The 25,583-nt window shown below is 47.6% G+C and overlaps 1 protein-coding gene across 1 annotated transcript; it reads left to right on the top strand.

Annotated features, from left to right (window-relative positions):
- Positions 1 to 20,535: 20,535 nt before the first annotated feature.
- Positions 20,536 to 25,360, top strand: NKX1-1 (NK1 homeobox 1). The gene is made up of 2 exons (XM_065665316.1): positions 20,536 to 20,887; positions 24,555 to 25,360. The coding sequence occupies exons 1-2, from the start codon at positions 20,536 to 20,538 to the stop codon at positions 25,358 to 25,360; spliced, it is 1,158 nt and encodes a 385-aa protein (XP_065521388.1).
- Positions 25,361 to 25,583: the final 223 nt, after the last annotated feature.

The following is a 25,583-nucleotide window of genomic DNA, read 5'->3' on the forward strand; positions in this document are numbered from 1 at the left end:
CATCTGCATGAAATGGATCTAGCAAGAGCTTAAGGATCACAGAATGGTGTATAGAAACCTCTATACAAGTACATACAAGTCCATCATAGAGAAAACTGTAAAGATTCAGTGCTTCACATCATTCCCCTTCCCCACTACCATGCTTATCAAGTGCTGCAGATAGGTTGCGATTTGGAATTAAATGTCTTCTTGCAAATACCTTAAGCCCAAGAATTCTGTAGCAGGACTTCAGTTCTTGGGCCCTGGTGGTCCAATTTACACCCTCAAACCCCTTATATTACAGCAAATGTTGCTCCCCCTTCAACTACCATGGCACAACACAACAGAGAGTGAATAATCATTGGAAGTTTTAACATATTTTGTATCAATCTGCCTCTCTCCTCATTGCATTAGTCAAACTCCATTCAAATACTGTCCCAGCCAGCTCATGGACACTGAAAATCTTGTGACCCACAGAAAAGGATATTTTCTTGGAAATACTCATGTACACTGGACTGCATATAGAACAGATTGCCCAGAGACCACTCCAGCCTCACCTGGAATGTTTCCAGTGATGGAGCATCTATTATCTCTCTGGGCAACCTGGTCCAATCTTTCACCACCCTCACTGTAAAAAATATCCCTTCTTTATTCTGAATCTACCCTCCTTCAGTTTAAAACCATTACCCCTTGTCCTATCACAAAAGGCCCTACTAAAAAGTCTGTCCCCATCTTTCTTATAAGCTCTCTTGTATTGAAAGTGCTGAAAGGCTGCAACAAGTTCTCCCTTGAGCCTTCTTTTCTCCAGGCTGAACAGCTCCAACTGTCTCAGACTGTCTGCATAGGAGAGGTGCTCCAGCCCTCTGAGCATCTTTGCAGCCTCCTCTGGATTTGCTCCTCAGATCCTCATCCTTCTTGTATTGGGTCCCCAGAGATGGACACAGTACCGCAGGTGGGGTCTCACCAGAGTAGAGCAGAGGGGAAAATCACCTCCGATGACCTGCTGGCCACACTCCTTTGGATGTAGCCCAGCATATATTTGGCTCTCTGGGCTGCAAGCACAAATCCATAAGAGCAGAAAGCAAGTACTGCCTGCAGTCACAGAAAGTTGCAAGGCAACTTCTCCATACTCTGCAATGGAACCGATCACCTACCTATCATTAGCCATTGTCAAGCCTGTGAGGAGCCCTCAGGGAGCAAGGAATCTGCACAGAGATATCCGGTAGGCTTCTGGAGGTAAGAGGATGCAGATCCCCAGGAGTTCAAGTTACTTATGGAGGGTATCCAAGGAGTATATGTTGTAGCTCATGTTTTAGAAATCACCTTGGATTCTGAACTGAATGTAGCTCAAATTAAAAGAAAATCTTCCATGCATGAGTTAGAGAGGAAACAACACAAATGTCATTTAATTTCCATGACAAAGTGCTGCCATTATTTCAGTGTGACAGAATGCCACTAAGGGCAATTTCTGAAAATTATTTAAACAATGTAATGAGTTAAATGTCAACGTTAGCTAATTATGTTTATGCTAATTGTTAATTAGCTCCATAATGGAGACAGTCTTAATTAACAATAGTTATGTGTGTGTATATGTGTGCGCTAAAAAGTGTGTTGCGAGTGAGAGGCTGCAAAAAGACGTTGTAAGTAATTTAATTTCCTGTAATCATAAGTATTTCATTTCAGACATTAACGAGAATTTCTCAATATACTTTAGGAAAGATGTGATTAACGCACAATGTATCTGTGAGCCACCCTTTCTATATAACATCTGTTTGGGCACAATAATAGCAGCATCTTTTTTTCTTTACTTTCTTTAACTGAACTGTGGAAAGCTGGTTCTGTCTCTGCTTCTATGACAGGAAAACATACACTTTGGAAATACTGGCAGGGTTATGACAGAGAGGTCAGCATAACTGAACCTTGGGCAAAGAAGATCACTAATTTCCAAGACACCAGGAAATTCTTATTACATATGTCAGAGGAAAATTCATTAAGAGATTGATGCTCTTATCTATGCATAGAGTTGACACTTTTATAACAACAACCCTTCTACAGTGTGATCTATTCTAACAACAATGGTCTAAATTTAAAAAGTAACTTTTTTTTTACTTATCGTATAACATGGGAAAAAACACACTATGGCACAGCCTGAACACTCACAGTCCATGGGCTTACAGCACTCACTGGTAAAGTATTTAAATGCAGGTTTTGGCTTGAAGCAGATACTTCAGCACTGGTGACATGGTTTAACAGTGCACTTGGCAGTCCTGGGGTAAAGGCTGGACTTGATCTTAAAGGTCTTTTCTAACCTAGTTGATTCTATGATTAGAAGACTCTGGTACCTACATCTACTCTTGCTGTGTACTGCAAGCCTGCGTTTTTGAATGGCCTTATGAAGTCAGCAGCTCTTGGCTGTTGTATTGCTCCTCAAAATGAGAGTTAAAATCCTTTCTGAGCTCTTCGTGGATTTGGTAGGGGAAAGCATTCTCCCACAGCCATGAAGCACATGGTGAAGTAAGAGTCCCTGAAACAAATACAGGATTCAAAGTGTCTATAGGGCTGAGGAAAGCTTGTAAAGCCCAGGTCATCTACACAGATGATCTACAGCCATGGGTCTCTGTGTCCCTCCTCAACTTCCCCATATACAGCCCTGAGGAAGTCTCATAGAATTTGGTCTTGAGGAGTTCCAGAATATATATTTACAAATGCATGACATAAAACTGTGGGAAAAACTAATTCCTATCTAACACGCCTAATTGTCTGCTTTGATGCCTTTATTCTGTGAAGGAGAACAAGAACAGATACCGTACTTTTAATAGGCTTAATTAGTATCTGAAAAAATGACTGTTGCCTTAGAAACACAGTTCTGCCCTTCACTTCTGCTATATTTATGCAGTAATGAGTATAAATGCAAGTGATTAAACATAGAAGCCTGCAAAATTACCTTTGTAGTTTGTTGTATATAACATAAAAGCAGCTTTCAGTCGCGCAGATATCAGTTTCTAATTACATTCATAAAAATAAATTGCAAACATCAATTAATTCTACAATGGCTACGTAAAAGACAACAGACTTCTCTTTCGTAATTGCTTTTCCTACTTCTTAGCCTTTACTCAAGCAGTGGAAGGTATAAATTTGTGTACAAGCTTTTCTAGCAACAATCTCTCAGTCTGACCCATTGCAAGGAAGTCAATGAGAAAATTCTCTGTTTCTGTGTGAGATCAAGGCTGAAAGGTGGGAAGAGAAGAAAAAAAAGAAGCAAGTGCTTTGCTTCAAATTAAATATTTCAATGTAGTTCCTTTTTTGATTTATGTAAGGCAATATCAGCTTTAAAAATGAAAATCAGTTTAGAAGTAAACCTACAAATTAGGAAGTTCAGTGCAGGGATGGCACGTTCTGCCATTGCCAAGACACAGGTGTCAGGAGAAAACTCATGTTGATACTGTTCTGAAAAGCACTTCAGTGGCATCCAGCAGCCTCCATCAATGGAAAAATAGATGTTTCCCTTACCTGTGCTATATTTGCCCTTCAACATGACCAGTAGTCTATGGACCGGCCTGCTCCCAGCTGTACTCAGCTGGTCTTTAGAGTTTCTCTTCTAGGATCTTTTGCAGTTCTTGAGCAGAAGAAACTCTTTAAGACTGAATCTAAAGGTATCCAATTAATTTGTGGATGGCAAACTCCCTTGGAGACTCGGGTGCCTAAGTATAGCTGAGAATTAGGACCTTGATGGCTTCATTGAAGAAATTTTGCCTGTGTGAGGATTGAAACCTACAATGTCTGTTCAGATACTCAGCCAATTTATTCTAGTAAAGTTCCATTATGATGCATATAGCTATTCTGATTTCTGACCCTTTGACATCTGGCCCCTAACTTTGTAAGGAATTTGAGATGCTCGTAAGAGAAGCTATTTCAATTCAAATTCCTGTTATTTAAAATATGCCACCACTACACATTTTGTAGATTATAAACTAAACCTAGTTGCAAACAACAATGAAATAAGGACACTTCTCAGTCTCTCTGGGTCTGCCCTGTGTCATCACACTCAGATGCAAGCGTGTGAAAGGACATGCTAGACAACCAGTTTGTCCTCTTCCCACAGTGGCTATGCTGGGGAACAGATGACCAGGATGGACTTGCTCTGCTCCATGAATTTCATCAAGAGCTATTGAGCAAATGCAGTGTGCCTACTCTGGCCCTGCCAGGCTGCTATTATAGACTCCAGGACCTCATTCCCATGCTGAGCAAGCCACAAAGTTATGTCTATGGGAGTCAGTTTGAGACTACAAAGTGAAATGTAGGCTTGTAAGCAAGTATAGGCTGAGCGTCTGGCTCAGACAGCAGAGGAGACATGAGATCTGGCTTTAAGGCTGGATCTCAGGGTTAGCAGCCAACTGCACCGCTCCCTACCAAGGGCAAAACTTGCCTTTACCACACAGCCCATAATATGCAGCCCACCAGACCAAGCAGATCTCATTCAAGCCAAAGGATTAAGGCAGTACACGGAATACAAAACAAAGAAGTCTAAATCAGTAAAAAAAATATTATGATAATACACCACTAGTATCCAACCATTCTTAGCTTTTGTCAAGAGAGCTATGACTTGCTGCTGTCCTCATGGGGTCTGACACGTCTTTTTATTGCTAGGCAGCTTTATTGCTCCTGGTAGTGGAACACCTTGCTTGGGAAGGCAAATGATCCCAGTAGACTTTGGGTTTGGAGCTGAGAATGCACTGGTCCAGATGGCCCCCTACTGATGAGCTCCCCGACTGGCCTTGAACACGGGTAGAGGTTTTGCAGAAACCCACCATGAACTGGATGCAAGAGAGCTGCATGTGGGGCAGTAGTGTAATACATGCAACCATGGAGCCTTGTGCAGTCTGTACCTGTGGGGCCACTCCAAGGGGTGAGGAATGGCCAGGTAGGGGCTGAACATCCTCCCTTCCCCTCTGTAAAGCATACAAGCTTTCGGGAAGAACTGGCTACACAGGATTTGGAGAAGGCTGAGGTTCTGAATGACTTCTTCGCCTCGGTCTTCACTGGCAAAGACTCTGACTGCACCACCCAGTTCTTAGAAGGTAGACGCAGGGACTGTGAGAATGAAGACCTTGGGCCCACTGTAGGAGAGGATCTGGTTTGAGACCATCTTCAAAATCTGAACGCACACAAGTCCCTGGGACCTGATGAAATCCATCCGCAGGTCCTGAAGGAGCTGGCGAATGAAGTTGCTAAGCCACTGGCCATCGTATTTGAAAAATCATGGCAGTCAGGTGAAGTTCCTGACGACTGGAAAAAGGGAAATATAACCCCCATTTTCAAGAAGGGGAAAATGGAAGACGCGGGGAATTACAGACCAGTCAGTCTCACCTTTGTGCCTGGCAAAATCTTGGAGCACATTCTCCTGGACAACATGCTAAGGCACATGAAGAACAACAAGGTGCTTGGTGACAGCCATCATGGCTTCACTAGGGGGAAATCCTGCCTGACCAATTTGGTGGCCTTCTATGATGGGGCTACAGAACTGATGGATAAGGGTAAAGCAGTTGACATCATCTACCTGGACTTGTGCAAAGCGTTTGACACTGTCCCACACAACATCCTTCTCTCTAAATTGGAGAGATATAAATTTGATGGATGGACCACTCAGTGGATAAAGAACTGGCTGGATGGCCGCACACAAAGAGTTGTGGTCAATGGCTCGATGTCTGGCTGGAGACCGGTAACGAGTGGTGTCCCTCAGGGATCGGTGTTGGGACTGGTCTTGTTTAACATCTTTGTCGCTGACATGGACAGTGGGATTGAGTGCGCCCTCAGCATGCCGATGACACCAAGCTGTGTGGTCCAGTTGATACGCTGGAGGGAAGGGATGCCATCCAGAGGGACCTCGACACGCTTGTGAGGTAGGCTGATGCCAACCTTATGAAGTTCAACCACGACAAGTGCAAGGTCCTACACCTGGGTCGGAGCAATCCCAGGCACGGCTACAGACTGGGCAAAGAAGAGATTCAGAGCGGCCCTGCAGAGAAGGACTTGGGGGTGCTGGTCGATGAGAAAATGAACATGAGCCGGCTTCAGTGTGCGCTCGCAGCCCAGAAAGCCAACCGTATCCTGGGCTGCATCAAAAGGAGCGTGACCAGCAGGTCGAAGGAGGTGATCCTGCCCCTCTACTCTGCTCTTGTGAGACCTCACCTGGAGCATTGTGTGCAGTTCTGGTGTCCTCAACATAAAAAGGGCATGGAACTGCTGGAACAAGTCCAGAGGAGGCCACGAGGATGATCAGGGGACTGGAGCACCTCCTGTATGAAGACAGGCTGAGGAAGTTGGGGCTGTTCAGCCTGGAGAAGAGAAGGCTGCATGGAAACCTCAGAGCAGCCTTCCAGTACCTGAAGGGGGCCTATAGGGATGCTGGGGAAGGACTCTTCATCAGGGACTGTAGTGACAGGACAAGGGGTAATGGGTTAAAACTTAAACAGGGGAAGTTTAGATTGGATATAAGGAGGAAATTCTTTCCTGTTAGGGTGGTGAGGCACTGGAATGGGTTGCCCAGGGAGGTTGTGAGAGCTCCATCCCTGGCAGTGTTCAAGGCCAGGTTGGATGAAGCCTTGTGTTGGATGGTTTAGTGAGAGGTGTCCCTGTCCATGGCAGGGGGGTTGGAACTGGGTGATCTTAAGGTCCTTTCCAACCCTAACCATTCTATGATTCTATGATAGTAGCACAGACCAAGGTGCTATGGAGAGCCCAGGAAGCTGACTTCCAGGGCAGGAGAGATGTAGTCCACTCTGATCCAAGAAAAGTAGAGGACACAAGTCCCTGTGATGGGACCCATGTCTCTGTCATGCATCACCCAAGTATGACTTACTGGCCACAGTTTATTCAGATTACACTAAGGCAGATCCCAGGTCCAGGCTATGGCATTGAATAAGTTCAAAATTCTCCTTTTCTAACCCAAGGCCATGTTGGAGCATCAGTTTCTGTGCAGTTATGTGGTAGTAGGTGATGCTGGACAACTGAATCAAATCTGTTTATATCCAAGAGCACAATCATATCTGCTGTAGGTGCTGCTGGGGAAGCACAGCATGCACCACTCCAGGTCAGGGCTGCCTGTAAGAGCACATGTGCCACCCCATCGCTCCCAAAGGAAAATAGAGGCTCCCTGACATAATCCAAGCAGCCTTTGCTATTCCAACATATTTAGTCGCAACTCAACGTACCTGGGGCAGGTAGGAGAAATTGGTCTCATTTAGCAAAGCAGACTGTATGTGCTACTGCTCCACATTTATGTGGTTAAGGGAACATATGTCCAAGGAAACAATTTTGTTGTCACTTCCTTTGTACAGTGGTTTCTAAACAAGTGGGTTATTGTTTTATTAAGGACAGGAATTCCCTGATTGATGGCCACATTCACAGGATGACCTTGTCATTGTTTTCTCAAGTACTTGTAATTGTTACAGTGGAGAATATTGGGCTTTAATTATCTGTGCTAAAAACTCATACACTGTGGTTACACTCTGCTGATTGTATTGGATACACTATGATATTTATTTGCCGAAGAGGGAAAAATGGCAATGGCAAGTCAGTCTAAGGACTCTCACAGGAGAAAGTAATGGTGGATATTACAGGTTCCTAAAATACTGTAATAGCATATAGTAATTCAAGCAAGCTTGGTAATCAGTTGGCGCTCAGGTTGAGTACAGGTTACCTGCTATTAGATCAGGCAGTCTCTCAATCTCAAGAAAATATCTGTTAAGGTATAAACATTTAAGGGAAAGAGGTATAGAATGTAAATACCGTGGATTGGCAAACGGTGTGTGCTGCACAATGTTGTGACTTCTTCCCCTTATTTGAATGTAATTATTCATTTCACACACCCAGTCAGCAGTTAGCATTACAAGGCTTCCATTGCCATGCATGCTCATCATCAGTAATTTAATTCAGATAGCCTTTCTACAAAGTTCAGTCCCTGTGAGGATTTCCCACCAGAAACCTGAGCCCAAATTCTTGAATCAGAGTCTATTGGCAACTACAGTGGTGGCAAAGCAAAGAATCAGGGCTCAAAGACACTAAAAACTTACAGTCATACGTGGAGAATATCAGACAGACTTTGAAGGAAAAAAGAAGAATTTATGTATATTTAAGGTCCTTTCCAACCCTAACTATTCTATGATTCTACACTATATGTGTGTATGTGTAAATCAGGGAGATCTATACCATGCCAGGTCACCATTAGTATAACAATGCAAAAACCTTAGGGTTTCTGTTGTCAACTTACTACAGAAAATAGCCCGATAGTATCACAGAATCACAGAATCACAGAATCCCAAGGGTTGGAAGGGACCTAAAAAGATCATCTAGTCCAACCCCCCTGCAAGAGCAGGGTAACCTACAGTACATCACACAGGAACTTGTCCAGGCGGGCCTTGAATATCTCCAGTGTAGGAGACTCCACAACCCCCCTGGGCAACCTGTTCCAGTGCTCTGTCACTCTTACAGTAAAGAAGTTCTTCCTGATGTTTATGAAAACAATAATGCTATGTAAAATATGTCATGAAAGTAGAGCTATGAACTGTTATCCCTACACAGATACAAGAACAGATTGCTTGTAATGCAAATAGCTCACACATTTGGGAGTCCCTGAGTGAAAAATACCCAATGACTTTGACAGTATATATACATTTTCCCCATGCTGTGTTGCTTCAGATACAGTCAGCAGAGGCAGGAGTATTTGAGAAGACACCACCATGCCATTCTCTGGGAGAGGCACTTACCTGCAGCATCCTCTCTCCTGCCTTGGACTAAAACGCCTTGGTTTGTTTATCCTCGAGAAATGGCAAGAGACCCCCCTACTTTCACTGGCCTTGGAAGAAGGAGAAAAGTGGCAAAGAAAGATTACCTCTCTGAAGTCCCATCCAACCTGGCCTTGAGCACTTCAAGGAATGGGGCAGCCACAAGTTCTCTGGGCTACCTGTTCCAATGCCTCACCACCCTTACAGTGGTGAGTCATTCGTTTTAAAGCCATTCCCTCTTGTCCTATCACTACTTGCTCTAACAAAAAGTCCTTCTCCAACATTCTTGTAGACCTCCTAGAAGGTCTTTTTTTAGTTCACCTCCCAGATATATGTATTTTATAAAGGCTTATTATATTTTATAGTCTAAACATCATATTTTATATTTTACAAGCATATTTTAAAGTTGCTTCAGTCCTTAATCCAGTTAAATTTGCATATATCTACTAGGACTGACTTAAGAGCCATCATTTCAGCATTGTAGTAGAGAGAGAAATGTTTGACACACAAAAACACTGATGCGAAGTGACTTCATAGTTAACTCAGTTCATAAAACACATTCAGTAGTGAAAAGTGATTTGGGAATAATTTCATTTGATATGAAGTTTAACATAATGTGACAATACTAAAGCAAGCACATATGCAAGCCAATTCTTATAATTCTTTCAATTAAACTGAGGACATATTACAGTGTGAAATAAGCAAAACCACAGCAAGAGATTTGAGCCAGATTTTGACCTAAAGCCCGCAGAAAGACGCTGCTTTCATTTTACACACCTACCAATACCAGCCTTCCATCTCCAACTCTGGAAAGGAAAGAATAGCTGAAAGTTATTTAAAGTGAAAAATGGGCAGAGTCTCTGCCAGTGCGCACACTACAGAGTGATCTGTATTTTTCTACTAATGTGACAGACACTTAAAGGAAAGAAGTGAATTCACAGGTGCAATAAAACAGTGGCCAAGTCTCCCTTACCTTTATTTTATTTCTAGCAACAGTAATAAAAGGGTTGTTTATTGAGCTTTTTTTCACTCTTTCTTCCCCCTTTGTTTCACAATCAAACAAAAGTGTTATTTTTTGAGAAAATAAAATAACTTATTTTATTAAATTGTTTTTCCTGTGGTTCCACAGTAAATGGTGGCAAGATTTTATATATTAACTGGTGCTGATGACAGCATTTTCTGCTTTGAGAAATGCTTGGATTCACCTACACAGCTGAGGCTTTACTTGAGCATTAAGGAAAAAGCAGCTAAGCATGAAAGGTAAAACTGTGGAAACACCCTGATCACTGGGCACATGGTAAGGATGATGAGGCTATGTTAGTTTAAAATACCCATAAAGTTTGAAACACCAACAGAATAAATGTAGTGTGTGCCTATGCATGCGGTATGGGATGATCAACACTTTGCCTTGAAAGTCATCCCAGAAGAGCCAATGATCCTCAGGGCTCCAGCCACTGCAAAGATACAGTGGCAGCCCCTCGGTGCAGCTCATTCAAGGTAGAGTCATTCCAGGACAAGAAGTGGGGTGTTAGAGGAGTCACATCCCTGACATTTGCAGAGTCATTCCAGCAGGCACATCCCAGTTCCTTAGACCTCTGTGCACCTTCCTGAGCTGGACCACACAGCCCTGCTGTGCTCAGCACACCCTGACACTGGACAAATGCTTCTCCGTTGTTTCTCTCTCACACATGTGCATTCCCATTAACCCAACCTGGTTCTTAACATGAATCAGCCATGTAAAATTTGACCCGTTTCCACAATAACCTCTTCATTTCATCCTTCTGTAGAAAGTGTCATCTCAGATATCTGTTTCAATAAAGTTATTGATTTCATACGTTCACCACTTCTGCTACGGTATTTTAGGTCAGTAGGCCATGTGACCCTGCCTCATCCAATAGCTGTCTGGTCGATAACCTTAAAAAAACTCAGTATTGACTGCTAGAAGAATGATCATGCAAAGAAATGGACCTGACATCAGTCAAATGGATTGTGTTTGGCAACCCACAGGGGTAAAAAGTGAACCTTTACTGATAACTGGGTCATCTAATAAAGATACATGTGTCATCAGCTTTAAAGCAATTGATTCCCTTAAAAACTAAATGAAAATGTGACTGAAACAGGCTCTGGGACTGAGCCAGTGCCCACTAACACCAGAATTCCCCTCAGTTTCAGTGACGCTTAGTACCAGGGTGTAGGACTTGATGGATGAACTAGGGCACATGTGTCTGATACGAACCCATCATCTCTGTATTGCAGTTTGGAAGTAAAAGTAGGTTTAAGGCAAAAAAAAACCGTCAGAACCATCAATTTCTTCAAGGCTTATGCTCTTCACTCAGCCCCCCAAAACACCCAGGAACACGTATGTGCGTTTCTATGTTTAAACAGGAAAGCTGGAACCAGGAACCTAGACTGGTTTCTCTGCCTGAAATGCAAAAGGAATAGTGCTTGTTATCTATCACCTGCACCATTTTTCTGTGTGCCTTAGATCCTAAGGCACCCAAGGCAAATGGAATGAAATGCCCCATGGAAACATTTTCTTATGCAATAACTAAGATGCCAGCCTAGAAAACTAACATAGACAATCAACTTTTGGACAACAAATTAAAAGACGAAACTTGTAATTCTCAGCCTCATCTATTCTGATCTAGTTTCAAGCAAAGTTTATCACCAGAAATAACAACCAGAATCCGGAAGTTGGGAGTTTTGTTGCTATTCCTGGTTCAGCCACAGGTATCGATTATTTCATCACCTGTATCTGCAGTTTTTTCAATAGCCAGAAAATGGGAGTCACAACATTTATGAGAAAAAGCTATTATTACAGGTGAGCTTATATATCTATTTATGACTTTTTCTCCTTCAATTTATGATGTGCTTATCAAAGTAACATTATATATACAGCTGTTCTTAAATTCCAATCATCCAGTGATAAAAACACATGCGAAACAGCTTGCCATGAAGAGATGCTAAGCTTGAGCAAGGGTTCAAAGTTTGACACAGAGCTCTGCTTGGCAGACAGTGATGTGTTTTACAGAATGATACTGTTTTCAAAGCAAAGTCCTGTACGCTTCAGTCACAAATAGCTCAGGGTTTAGGTTTGTTTGTTAGTTCTATAACTACAATTACTCTACTGGCTGGCTCCTGTTTTTAAGGTTCTGGGTATTGATAATTTGCTACAAAGTACAATAAATATTATTCTTTTTAACTACTGTATTTTTATATGTAGGGATAGGATGGGATTCTTTGCCATTTCAAACTTTAAGCTCAGCTGGTTTTATGTCTTATCTGCAAATCTTTTCCCTACTTTTCCCTAATCTTCACAAAATGATGCCCCACTCATCAAAAAGGGTGCTCTTCCATATGTGACAGCATTTTCAGCCACTGATTTACCACACTTCATGATGTTTTCCTTCACATTTAAGATTCCTGGCTGATGCAGTTCGCAAGCCTGGGATCCTGTCATTCTGGCCATGCAGTTAGCATGTGCCAGGTGCCCCACAGACTTCCCTGCAAAACACGCATCATCTTACACTGCTTGGATCCTTTGCAGCAATCCATCAAACTGCTTGATGAATGCTCCAGTTGTTCATTTAAATCATTCTGAAATTATAAATCAAACTTCAGAATCCAAGGATTCAGAATCCAAGGTGCCTGGCTGAGTTTAGGTTCAAATTTGCATGTTGAATACACAGCTAAAATAGGAGTCCATAGCTGGATTTGGCTTCCAAATGCCTACAGTAAAAACTGTTTCTCTAGCACTGAGGCACACAGCATTTCTGTAGCTTTTTCCCTGGTGCAGGTTTTTTGTATCTACTCCAAGTGCACAGAAAACGGTTGCAAAATGCTCTGGTATGCCCACTTTGTTTGGCTATAAATAGGAGAACACGCTTTCAATAGGCATTTAGGCAGCCTGAAAAATTACTTTTCCCCCTTCCCCAGTCTGGAACTGAATAGTGAATTACCACATCTCATCTGGGACCATAATATTAAGGAAAGGAGTAACTGCGTGCCAGGCATGCCTTAAAACACTCAACCTGGTTACAAAAGCACATGGGGTAGGGCCTTCAATATACTTACCTAAATATGCAAGAAGCTTCTCAGTACTGACAAAACTGGGATTTCAAGTACCAATAAGGTCTTGCAGTCAAGCACCGGCCAGTTTTGTATTAGATCCCCTCCTAGTGCAAATCAGATGATGGAGCTAGCCAGTTGTAGAGCTGCCCCTTTGATTAAACTCCCTACAATAGTTCTAAAAGAGTAACCTTTTTATTCTCACTCTGTCTCATATCTCTATCACCTTCATTTCTAAATGCTTAAATAACAAAATCACAATAGAGTAGTGCTCACCTACCTGAGATTGTCTTTGACAAGAGTGATGCACAATTGGATGCGCAATCCACATGCCTCCTCTGTCCCCTCCAAATCAAACTCATCACAAAGACTGTTGCAGGGACTTCAGTGAAGCTCTGAAGCAGGGAGCAGAGGTCTGGGATGTGGTGGAAGTTAATCAGGTTCAGAAAACTGGGACGTGACTCTGGAAACACCTTGGCACCATTTTCTGTAGCATGGAATATTGGCAACCAAGCAGCCCAGAGCAGTCTGTCGATATGGGCAAATTAAGGATGTGGCAGTCTTCATTGAGCTCACCAGGTTTATTTTACTGAACAATTAAGCTAATAGGGTTTGTGTTTTGGCTTTTTGCTTCGCTCTTGAGCTGAAAAACTTGGAGGCTGGGTTCCCCCTCCAAGTGCCTGATGCACACTCATGCTTCAAAAGCAATGCCAGCATTTGAAAATCACACACAACCGTCAACAGGAGGCGGAGCCGTTTTCACTAACCCATGACAACTACCTAGCCAGGCAATATTGTCAACTTCCTGTCTAAATATGAAGGGTAAACCATCTTCTTGTGGATTTACTCCTCTATATATAAGAACAACGAAAGAAAGGGAAGAATCTCTTCCTCCTTGGCAGGTGGGAGAAGGATCTTTGTTTGCTCAGAGGGTTGTCCTTGCCTGAGAAGGTGCTGTGAGCAGTACCTGAAGAAGTTGTGTCTCCAATGGCACTCTCAGGGCTTCACGGGTTTGCCTTCAATTAGCACCTCGTCACCCTACTAATGGCCTTAGCTAGGCACTGGCTGGGGGAGAAGGGGGAAATATCCCTCCTCTTTGTTGGATGAAATGGAGACGTAGGCTAGGGCCTATTGCAACACCAGCCTATTCATAGCATCTGCTGCAGACTCTGCTTTGGGTTTCAATTAGCAACAGAGAATAGTTGGGAAAATACTGAATCCTATTGAGCAGTTTTCCAGGAAGGGCTCTACCATTGCAAGCAATTTTTTAATACTTTCGTGGTTTCCAGATCTGAACAAGGACTATCTTATAAGCAGAGCACTGAGAAAAGTATGTCCAAAAGAGGCCTATTGAAAATGATGGAATTAAGATGTGACTTGGGAAAAGAAAGGATTTCTTTTCCCTGGCTAATCTAAGCATAACTAGAAAATACGGTTTTCAACATCCTGTATGAAAGGATGTTGTTCAATACACCCTCCTATAACTAATAAGGGTAGAACTAATTTGATAAATAATACACCCCTAGAAAAAGGATTATTGTAGCAGTAGAAGGAGTGATTTTTATAATCGATGTAAAATAGGTAAAGCCCTGAGTGTCACACCTAGAATATTGGTTAGTAACGCTGAGCGAGAAGAGAGCTTATAATTCACAGGCTCTGACTTGAAGTTCATTTGCAGAGGAGAGAATAAAACCATTTTATGTGGCTGCTACATGCCACACACATAAACACTCAAAGATAGATAAATAGATGTATTTACATATACATTACAATGCAGTTACTTTTTACTCTTTCACGTGTGTATTTGTGTGTTCTGTGTACATTGCTTATATAAACATGTATCTACAGCAAGAAGTATATATAATGCGTTCATAGATGTTGGTATTTACACTTGCACGCATGTGTCTTTAGTGCGTGGATGTTGGCATACATCTCAAATGACTGCACAACCCCAGGCATGGCAAAGGGTCTTTAGATGTGACGACCAATGTCAGGTACTATGCCTGCAAGGAGGAGCTTAGCAGTATCTGGAGTGGGGGATGAACTTCCTGACTTCCTGAAGAGTCCCCACATCCCAATAACAAGAGAAATTTGCTGTTGGGGGGAGGCAGGGACACGTGTGGATGACTTATTGGGGTTTATTTGGGATTTTTTTCTTTGGGGTTTTTTTTTTTTTTAATATAAATTCCTTAATTCAGACCCAAGCTTTTTACCCTTCAATAGCTTCCCTGGGACTGTAGCATCCCAGTGAGAGCCAGGCCTCTGCCACAAGCTATAGGTACCCACACAAAGGGGTGAGGCGAGATGCTATCGTAGGCAGCCCCTCTGCCTGGGAGATGAGAACAGCAGAGGTGTGTGCAGTGAGTCTGCAATAGCCCTTCTCCTTCCCTCTCGTTCTGTCTGAAGTCTGTTGTATATTTGTTCCTTCACGGATCCTCGTCCTTAGATTAGATTTCTCCTTTCTCATTACCAACCTTAATAGACCCTTCAGACCTCATTCCAGCCCCAGATATTATCTGACCCGTATAATTAATTAATTATAGCCCAAATATTATAGATTATTAAAAATAGCATAACTAATAGTGTAATATCTCAAGCTGTCGACTTTAATAGTCAACATTGTCTTGGTCTCTCTTATCAGGCTGGGACACCCGGTGAGAATATTGATTTCTGGTAATTTTAACCATCATCTGCCATCCTGATGGGTAATTGTCAGATTTTCACCAGAGTCAGAGCTCATTTGAAATCGTTAAACCGTCGGCAAGGCTCACAGTTGATCTTAATGTTTCCTTTTTCTCCCCCTTCAATATGTTTCAGCAACAGAGAGGAAAATAAATAGAAAGAGAGACCAAGCGAGAGCTGCCTGTGTGCCAGCCATCTGATTTCTCTTTTATTTCATCCTTTACACTGAGGTCTCCGAGGGGGCTGCTTGTGCCACCCCCTGTCTCTTCCATCCTTTCATTAGAAATAATAATTATTATTATTATTAAAACAATAAAATAAAGGGGCTGCTTGCTCCCAAACCACCACTGCATCCCTGATGCCCCGCAAAGGGGATGGTGCTGCTCTCGGGGCATCACCGCAGCTCGGGAAATAGGGGGAAAAAGAGAAAATGGGTGCAGAACACCCCGTTCTGCACCCCCACAGCCAAACCTGACCCACACACATACACCCCGAAGCTGCTTCTCTCGCTTGTCTTGGCCGTGCCAGGGGCTGGGTCCGCGGGCGGGGTACCCAGAGGTTGGTACCTGGGATGTGGGGGGCGCCCCCTCCTTGCCCCGCATCCCGGCATAGGGGCTCCAACCTCCTCCCAGCAAACCCAGTCGACTTTCACGAAGTACGTGAAGAAAAGCCCCTGCAGAGGCGATCCCAGCCGCGATAAGTGACAACAAGGCACTTCATTAGTATTGTATAGAAACTCCGGGCTCTGGGAGATAAGCTCCCAAATTAGGAGGCGGGAGGAGGAGAAGCGGCTGTTTCAACCGGGGTCCGTCGAGCTGAGGCTTGAAGGGCGATGGGGGACTGTGGGTACCGCTGCCCCACTCCCCCGTGTGACCCTCAGGGGTATCCCTCTGTCCCATGCACCCCCCATCCAGCAGCACCCATCGCTGGCTGCCCCCGGGGCTGCTGCCGGGGAGCCGGGAATGAGCCGGCAGGATGGAAGGGAACTGTTTAATAGATCCTCCGAGGATTCCCCTAGAGCATTATTTAAACTTCTAATTATGATTCATGTGTGTGATAATATTAATTTAATAATCAAGGAGCTGTGCAGGAAGCATTAACCTCAATTAAGCTCATTACTACCCTAACCTGGAATCCCCAGGGCTTTTAAATCTTCTACTATGAGGACCTGACACTGCATTGATAGAGGGCGAGATCTGCTTCAGAATCTTCATTTTTCCCTAAATCATTTGGCTTCGTGGATAGAATTAATTAATTCCCTGATTTTGGCTTGGGGGGGGGGGGGGGGCGCATTTTCCAGGGGAGAGCCGAGCCGAGCATCCCGAGGTGACCGCCTGGCCACGGTCCTCAGCTCCGTCCTGCGGGGAGAGACCCTCCAGGGGCACCAAATCAGGCTGAGACGTGGGCGATGCAGGGGCTGGCCACAGAGCCTAATAATAATAATTATTAATAATAATAATAAATAATAATAATGATAATATGTAGGGAACCCACTCAGAACAGAATGAGACAAATTTTGGAGCCCAGCTGCGTTTGAAAAGGGAATGGGGGGAGACAAGAAGCCCACGGGAGCTGCGGGACCCCCCAGCTGGGTACAGGAGGGCTCGGTACCGGTGCTGCGCGGATGGACGCGGAGGCTCTGCTCCTGGTGCAGCCATACCGGAGTGACCTTCTCGACTCAGCGAGGGCTGCTAAATTGCTTTACAGTGGCGATAAATGCTTTTAATTACCTCGGAGCTCCACACCCCGGGGCCGGGGCGGAATGGAGATCAGGCAAAGTAAAGATTAAGAGGGAAAATAAAATGATTGTTCTTTAATCCGGAGTTCGCTGAAGTCTAATTTGGAATTCGGTATTAACTAATCAAGCCTGAGGTCGAAAACCTTCCGGGACCTCCCCGCCGGCCCCGGCACAGAGCAGCGGGAGCAACCGCGGTCCACAGCGAGGATGGGCAGAGCCCTATGCGGGTCCCCCCGTCCCTTACAAAACCAAGGCACCGCATTCCCTTTTCAGACCTCCCAAAGGGACACAACACCCCACCCGCCCCCCCCCCATTTCCAGGAGCACTCGGTGCTCAGAGGGTACCCGGGGGGATCGGGAGATGCTCTGCTCGCCGGTACCTTCAGGCTTGGGAGATACCGCCTCCCCGCAGGTATCATTCAGCCCAAGTACCGAGATGGGCATCTCCGCCGCGGGCGGCTCTATTTGGGAGAAGGAAACCTTCCCATGGGAGCTTTCCCTGTCGAGGAAAAGGGGCCAAAATACAGGGCACCAGCTTTGCTAGTCGTCGATGCTGCCTTTTGCGGGGGTCCCTGCCACCCACCAGCGCCCCGTCCAGCTGCTCCCGCAAGGCAGCATCTCTCTCCCGGGAAAAGCTGTTGCTTGTCCCTCCTCTGCAAGGCAAAATGGGAAAGATTGTCTTCCTGGAGAGCGAAACGGGACCGGTCACCCGGCCAGCTCACGAGAGAGATATTACATGTCACAACTCATCTCGGGCCCCGTAATCAGCCCTAACTTTCTGGTGAACAGATAACCAGAGATGGCAGATGGATGGAGATTGCACAAATGAGGCTCTAATTGACAATCAATTGTGATTAGGAGCAATAGAACATCTTTATAACACTCGCTTTAAACCGCCAACAAACAAAAGGGCCGGGCTGCATGGGGATTCACGCGGGATTGGGGGGCGGCAGTGCCTCCCCCACCCCGTCACCAGCATCCTTAATGCGCCACCGCACCCCGGGGTGGGGGGGGATCTGTCGGTGCCCATCGGGACGGTGGTGTCTGCGAGCACATCGGGGTGCCCAGAAGGTGCCTCTCTTTGTGGGTGCTCCCTGGGGATGTGGCTCCTTTTCCTCGAAACCCCCAGGAACCTGTGCCAGTGTCCCTGTCCCGGCACTGTGCACACAGATTTAATTCTAATTAGGTTTTGGGGTCCAATGTAGTGACAAGGGGGATGAAAGCTATCCCTGCCGCCACCCCCAAAACACACATTCACCCCGAAAAGGGTACAAATGCAGGCGAGTGCCAGAGCCAAGTCCCTGGTACTCACCTCAATTCCCATCCACTTTCCCTAAATAATATCCCAGAACTGCGGACAGAAGTAACGGGAGGGGAAATTATCCCAAAGAAAAGAAGAGGGGAAGAGGAGCTGTTACAAACAAACAAGCAGATGGGGGGGACTCTCGTATGCACATGCAGATTAAAACTTCGTTCCTAGCAGCCCCGTCGGTAAGGTCAGGGAAAGGGGGAGAGGTAATTACCTACACATGATCAGAGATTATACATATACCATTTCAACCCGGGAGGTGATTTATAATTTAAAGATAAAGCATAATAAAGTCATAAAAGGGAAAGGACACTGTTGTGGTGTCTGATTAAAATCTAAGGGCTGCTGTATAATATATGAGCGGGGGCTGTTGTGGGCTCCGGCTCCACGGGACTCCCCTGGGCCCAGCCCGCTGATGGACTAATCATGTCCAAGCCCTACCAAAATTACAAGCTGATTGTTTTACCCATTATTTCTCCCAACTTTTAATTTCTGCTTTCTAAAGGATCATTGCCCGCGGTAATTGCAAAGGACCTGTCCTTGTATGTGTCACCAGCCTCAAAGACGGAAAAAAATCTCATTTTCCTTTTATGCTTTCTCTATTTTCCTACAACTCCCCCTCCCCCCCCCCCCCCTTTTTTTTTCCCTTGGCAGCTAATTCAAACCGAGTAGCGACTGGAGCGTCCAAAATAAGAATGAAATGGATATGATCAAAGCACACACGGCTCTACGCGAAAGGGAAGGAAATGAGGTCGGGGAAGAAATTCGGGCGTTATAATCCGCAGTGAACTTTTATTCCCATCTCCTAATCTCCCGTAACTAAACCCAGCGTTAATAAGAGAGTATTTTTTTCTCTCTTTACCCGAAAGAGGAAGTTGGGCTGGTCATTGCTTTACTCCCGCATGGGAGGGAACAGACCTTTTCTCCCAGTTACTCAGAATTTATCGATCGTGGTGTTTTCTCTTGTGCCGTTTAAACGTATTCATTTTCTTCTGGCACATACGTTTGATATTTAATTGTAATTAATTAGCTAAGGGGGAGAGCGAGAGAGGCGAGGGGGGGAGGGAATTCGCAGACTCCAGCCCTGCTCCAACCGCTAACCCTCAATTCCATCATTTTCTCCTTTTGTTCTAATTAAATAAAACCAGAGGGGAAGGGAAACAGGTGCTGAGCGCTGACACCTCCGCACCCCCCATGCACACACACGTATAATCCCCTTTGGATCATCTAACTTCGCTATTAGGGATGGGAGACCTTAAATTCCCATTTTCTACGTATAATATCTTCTTTATATTGATCCCGCAATTATTTAAAAGAAAGCGTCATCTCCTCCCACTTCGCCAAATAAGGCTATTTAGATGCTTTCCAGATGAGTGGAGGTGTGCTGAAACAGAGCTGACAGCCAAGTATATCACCGCCACCACCATCCTTCACCCGCTCTCCCGCTCTGCCCCCCTCCCCCGGCACACACTTTCACCGTGTCTCTCCTCCAGTGATGAAGATTACAGACTATTACAGGCGAGGGATTAATTTGTAGCCAATTACAACCCAGTGCTAAATATGAATGCATAAATAAGATACAGCCTCGCGTCTGTGTGTATGTGTGAGGGGTGGGGGGTAGCCTGGTGAGGATGATGAGAAGGAAGAAGGAGCAGCTGAGCGGAGGCTCTGAGCCGAGCATCACCCTGTGACTCCCGGCGGCTCCGGCCGGCTGGACCCCGGGAGCCCGGAGCCCGAGCGGGGCCGGGGAGGAGTTTCCAGCTCAACTTCGCCGGAGGAAAGCGGAGGGGGGCCGAGCAAAGAAGGGGGGGTGGGGAGCGGGGTGGGGGGGAAAGTTGCAGCCGAGAGGGGCTCTGCAAAGAGACATGAATGTGAGCAGAGACAAGGTCGGTGACATCTCCATCCCGGCAGCGGCAGCCGCGGCGGTGACAGCGGCCGGCATCGGCGGGGAGTCCTGCGGCTTGCACGGGGAAAGCATGGACAGCCATGGGGAGCAGCGGCTCTCGGCCGGCGGCGAGCTGCCGCTCTACTCCTGCCCAGGGAACCGGGACAGGCAAGGGGACAGCCAGAGCAACACTCCCGGACAAGAGGGGGCAGTGGCCGCCCTGCCCGCGGTGCACAGAACCACCTCCTTCTCCGTGCTCGACATCCTGGACCCTAACAAGTTCAACAGCAAACGGAGGCACTGCGGGGGCTTGTACAAATCGGTGGGGACCGAGTTCACGCTGGGGGCAGAGGAAAAGCCCGAGGACTCAGGGACGGAGCTGGCCGAGCAAAAGGCTCTAGCCGAAGATTTCGAGACGTGCAAGAAGCCCGCAGGCCTGATCAGTAAGTGGGGCTGGGGGCTCGGAGTCCCCCCGGGATTGGGGTTTGCATGCTTCTTGTTCCCCTCTTCCTCCCCTGGCATCCTCGGGGGCAGCCGGCTCTCGGGGCAGTGCGAACGCTCCCTGCGCTGCTGTTACTTGGTGTAAAGAGGTGGAAAACTGCGTTTGAGGGGGGAGCGGATCTCCCGGGGCTGGCGGCGTGGCACCGGCCGTGCTCCTCTCCTTGAGCGCTGAGCAGAGACACCCCGGCTTTTCGCCCTGTGCACCCCCTGCAGCGGCAGGATCAGTCCCGGGGGCCGGGCCGGGTGGGGAGGGGAGTGATCCCGCAGTCCTCATCGTCTTGGGAAAAGGCAGCCCGGGATGGGAGCTCTGGCTCAGGAAAACTCGCAAGCGGCTCCTGGAGCTGAGGCTTCAGAGGACGCGAAACCCGGCCCCGGGCAGGCGAAATCCTCTCCCCGTGCCCCCTCTGTCCCCGCTTTCCCCAGGCACCCAGGACATTCGCGTCTCTCCCCGCCTGGCTCCAGCGCCGCTGCCCCGGTCTCTCCCTCCCTCCTTCCCCGTTGCTCTGGGCGACAGATTCAATTTTCTCTCTCCCCTTGGCTTTTTTAGGACAAATCAGACTAATTGTGACAAAATGCTGGTTATCTCTGGAAAAACAATTAAATTCCTTCGATTACATTTAAGGTAAAATGTGCTTAGCAGCGTAAAGAGGCTGGATAATGGGAGAAATCGCCCCAGAGTGGCATGTAGGACTGCCTGGATCGATATCCTATTATCGAATTGTGCATATCTCTTTCAAGCACCTTGCAAACTCTTCCCTAACATCTAAATTATAGGGTCAAAATTCGGATAATTACTCGATTAAAACCTATTACACTTATTAGGGCTCGCTATTGATCGGGAATTGCATTCGACCCAAGCTCTAGATTGCTTTTTTTTTTTTTTCCTGGTCCAAATATCCCAACTTTCTCACCTCTAAACACGGCGATTGTGGGGATAGCGGAGGGTTTCCGGGAAAAGACGGTAGTTGTGGAAAAATATCTATAGCTATTCTGTGTCCTGAGAAGGGAGAGAAAAGCCGGCGAGTGGCGGGGGAATAACTTCTTGGATTGGGAAATATAAATTCCCTGTGGCCGGGACGGGAAAGGAAAACTCGGAGCTTCCTAATCCCGCCATAGCATGGCTCGTTTAAGTACAATTAGGCTGGGAATAAGGTCTGGAATCTCCATCCCGAGATGGAGATTTTCTCATCCGCATTTTCTCCTCCCTAAAGCAAAAGCAGGAACGGGGCAGTAATAGAATTCAAAAGCGATTTTTAACGGCAGAGCGTGGCTGGGGTAATTATTCGTCTAAACTCATCTGACTTTTTGTCATACTAAATAGATCTGGGCGATCAGAAAGACTGACGAGGGCGGCCTATCGCTAATCTCACACTTTTATCTCCAGACAAGGAGAGAAATGTATTTCTCTCCCCTCTCTTAAAACAAATCTATTCGAAGGCACCACGGCTCGGGGTGCTTCCTCTGCGGACATTGCGCCCTTGGGGGCTGCCGCCTTGATGTGGCAACGGCCACGGATAGAGCTGGGACAGCTCGAAAATCACGGCATTTAATTCCTCTCTTTCCCCATCGTCATTAACACTCGCCCAAACAGTGATTTCATTCAGGAGAAGTGTTCCGAGAAGTAGAGCCTGCACCAGGCAAAAGCCGAGGCTCGCCGGCACAAGGGAAGTTCGGAAAGGGTTTGCCACTCACCGCTCCTCAAACTCTTTTAATGTGACAAAACAACACTTAAAACTTCGTTTGAAAACAACATTTAACGTTTTCCAGAAGCGAAATCTCAAATCCAGCGTCAATCCCAGTCGCGGTTGTATTCGCGCTGCGATGCTCTTGTTTAAAGAATGTTTTAGTGCAGCTGCGGGTGGGATTTCGTGGAGTTTATTGGGGTAAAATAGGCTCTGGCGCACGAGCTGCTCCTCCCCTGCTCCAGGTGAGTGGGAGCGACGTGTCGGCTCTATCCCATGCGTGGAGATCCACGCGCTTCTTACGAATTGTTGGTGCAGGAATTGGGCAGCGCCGTTCCCGGGATGTGCTACAGGTTGCGGGTGGCAGCGTGTCGGGCCGGGGAAGCGGCCGGCGCTGAACTGAAAGCTGCCAAGAGCTCCGCAAGGACCCCCAGTTATCCAGGGATGTTTTGTGATGGGATGTTCACCGGGTGAAAGGGATTACAATTAACTTCTCTGCCACTTTCTCTCCTAGCTAGCAAGGCATCCCCGGTATTAGCCAAAATCAACTCGTTGAACAAAATGCACTCTTTTAAAAACACCCCTGATCATAGTATCAAGGAATGCTTTGGGTTGGAATAGACCTTAAAGATCATCATGTGCCGATATCCTGCCACGGGCAGGACCACTTTACACTAGACAAGGTTGCTCATACGGGCTTTAGGGTGTCGGTATTTGGGCACTGACCACATTTGAGGTGAGGGCTCAGAATCTGGAGGATTGAAAATAACTGAAGTACGCTGGGGTAAGGGTGGCAAATGAGCGATTCAGTTTCTATTTCCCTATCTCGGTTAACCAAGTTAAAGTAGCCCTTCATGGGGGCTTGCCGGGGCTGCAGCCCCGTTGTAGGTGCTAGTGGAGGGAAGTTTGGGGGTGTCTGAAAGCTAAAAAAGAGAAAGGATTATATTGGGTTTATAAAGGATTATACTGATGGGCTCCCTCTGTGTCCCCGCAATCCCGGCCCAGCGGCAGGGCGGATTTGCCTCCCGGTTCTCCCAGAGGAGTCCGGGTCCCGGTGGGGTCGGGAGTCGCTAGCTCTCTGGAAACGGAGATCCGCTTCCAGGCTTCACGGTGACAGAATCGTCAGCAGGAGTCCAACAGCCTTAAATATCGGATAATTGCCCTGTTCTCCAATGGAGACCCGTTAATTGGAGAGTAATATAAACCCAAATAAATTAAATGACCGTTAACTACTTTGTACATTACACAAAATGAGTTTAATTAAGTTTCTATCTGCTCTGCTAATCAATACAAGTATTTACTCCACTTTAATACTTCCATCTCAGGAAGTGACAAGAGGTCAAACCAGGCGGAGGAAGGGTTAAAATTCCAGAGTAAAATCCATGGATGCAGACATTTCCGTCACTAAAATTGCTAAAAGCGATGTGACATCTTTGCTGCCCGCTTCCAAAACGCTGCTCTGCCCGAGCGGGGACTTCTCCCTGCCGCAGCTCCGGGGATCCCCCATTGCCTTCCCAAAGGCCTTCCCGGCCTTTGAGGTCCATCCCCTGCCCTGGCTACGTCTCCTGCCAGCTGCTGCCCAAGATGAGTGGCTCGGAAGGGGCAGCCCTGGCAAAGACTCCCGGGCTGCGCAGCCCTTTCTCAGCTGCAGCCCCCGGAACGGCTCCGAGCCCTGTCCCGGCTGTTTCCCAGCCCCTGTGCAGCGCAGCCGGATGAGCGGCGGCGCAGCCGAGGGGTGCCCGGCCCGGCCGCATCCCCACGGCTTGTCCCGGTGCGGCGAGCACCGCGGCCCTGCTTTCCGAGCATCCCCGTCCCAGTAACAGCGCGGTACCGTCGGCTGGGGTCACTCCACGGGGACGCAGAGGGCGGTGGGGATCGGGGTCGGGACAGGGCGGTGAGTCCTAACCGCAGCTCTCATTGTCCGCAGAGGACGGCGACCTCTACAAGGCCGACGAGTGCGACCTCGACTACAGCAGCCGGCCGAGCCGCAGCCCCGACAGCGAGCTGCCCGACGACGAGGAGCTGTGCAGCGAGGAGAGCGGCAGCACCAGCAGCAGCGCCAGCAGCTCGGCGGCACCCGGAGAGGCGGACGTGGGCCACCTCCACGCCGAGGCGGCCGAGGCAGGCGGCGTCCCCCCGCCGCCACCACCGCCACCGCCGCCCCCTCCGCCCCAGCAGCCGGCGGCGGGTCCCGGCGGGACGCAGCAGAGCCAGGCGGCCAAGCCCAAGAGGAAGCGGACGGGCTCGGACTCCAAGTCGGGGAAGCCCCGTCGGGCGCGGACAGCTTTCACCTACGAGCAGCTGGTGGCGCTGGAGAACAAATTCAAGTCCACGCGGTACCTGTCGGTGTGCGAGCGCCTCAACCTGGCGCTGTCCCTCAGCCTCACCGAGACCCAGGTCAAGATCTGGTTCCAGAACCGCCGCACCAAGTGGAAGAAGCAGAACCCGGGGGCCGACACCAGCGCTCCGACGGGCGGCGGCGGGGCGGGCGGCGGGGCGGGCGGCGGGCTGGGCGGCGGGGCGCTGCCCGGCGGGCTCAGCCCGCTCAGCCACTCGCCGCCCATGGGCAACCCGCTCTCCATGCACGGGCCCGGCGGCTACGCCGGACACCCCGCGGGCGGGCTGGTGTGCGCCGCGCAGCTGCCCTTCCTGCCCAGCCCCGCCGTCCTCTCGCCCTTCGTCCTGGGCTCGCAGACTTACGGAGCTCCGGCCTTCTACACCCCGCACCTATAAGCCCGACGACGCTTCGTCTTTCTCCTCCATCCTTCTCCCGGCCATGCCGTCTGCGAGCGGCTTTTCCCTCCGTTCCCGAAAGGTGAAACCAACAACCGCCCGGAGCCGGGAGCGGAGGGGAAGGGGCTACCCCCGGGGCCGCTCCACCGGCCGCAGTCGTTTCTACGACCCTTTTTGTACACGGTGTGTCCGGACTGTGCTTCTGAGGGGAAGGGGAGGAAGA

This window comes from Lathamus discolor, chromosome 1 (genome assembly GCF_037157495.1).
Source record: "Lathamus discolor isolate bLatDis1 chromosome 1, bLatDis1.hap1, whole genome shotgun sequence".
Classification (NCBI taxonomy): Eukaryota; Metazoa; Chordata; class Aves; order Psittaciformes; family Psittacidae; genus Lathamus; species Lathamus discolor.

Coding starts and splice junctions, on each gene's coding strand:
- NKX1-1 (XM_065665316.1), top strand. CDS start 20,536: ATGGACAGCCATGGGGAGCAGCGGCTCTCGGCCGGCGGCGAGCTGCCG. Junction 20,888..24,554: donor GAAGCCCGCAGGCCTGATCA/GTAAGTGGGGCT, acceptor CATTGTCCGCAG/AGGACGGCGACCTCTACAAG.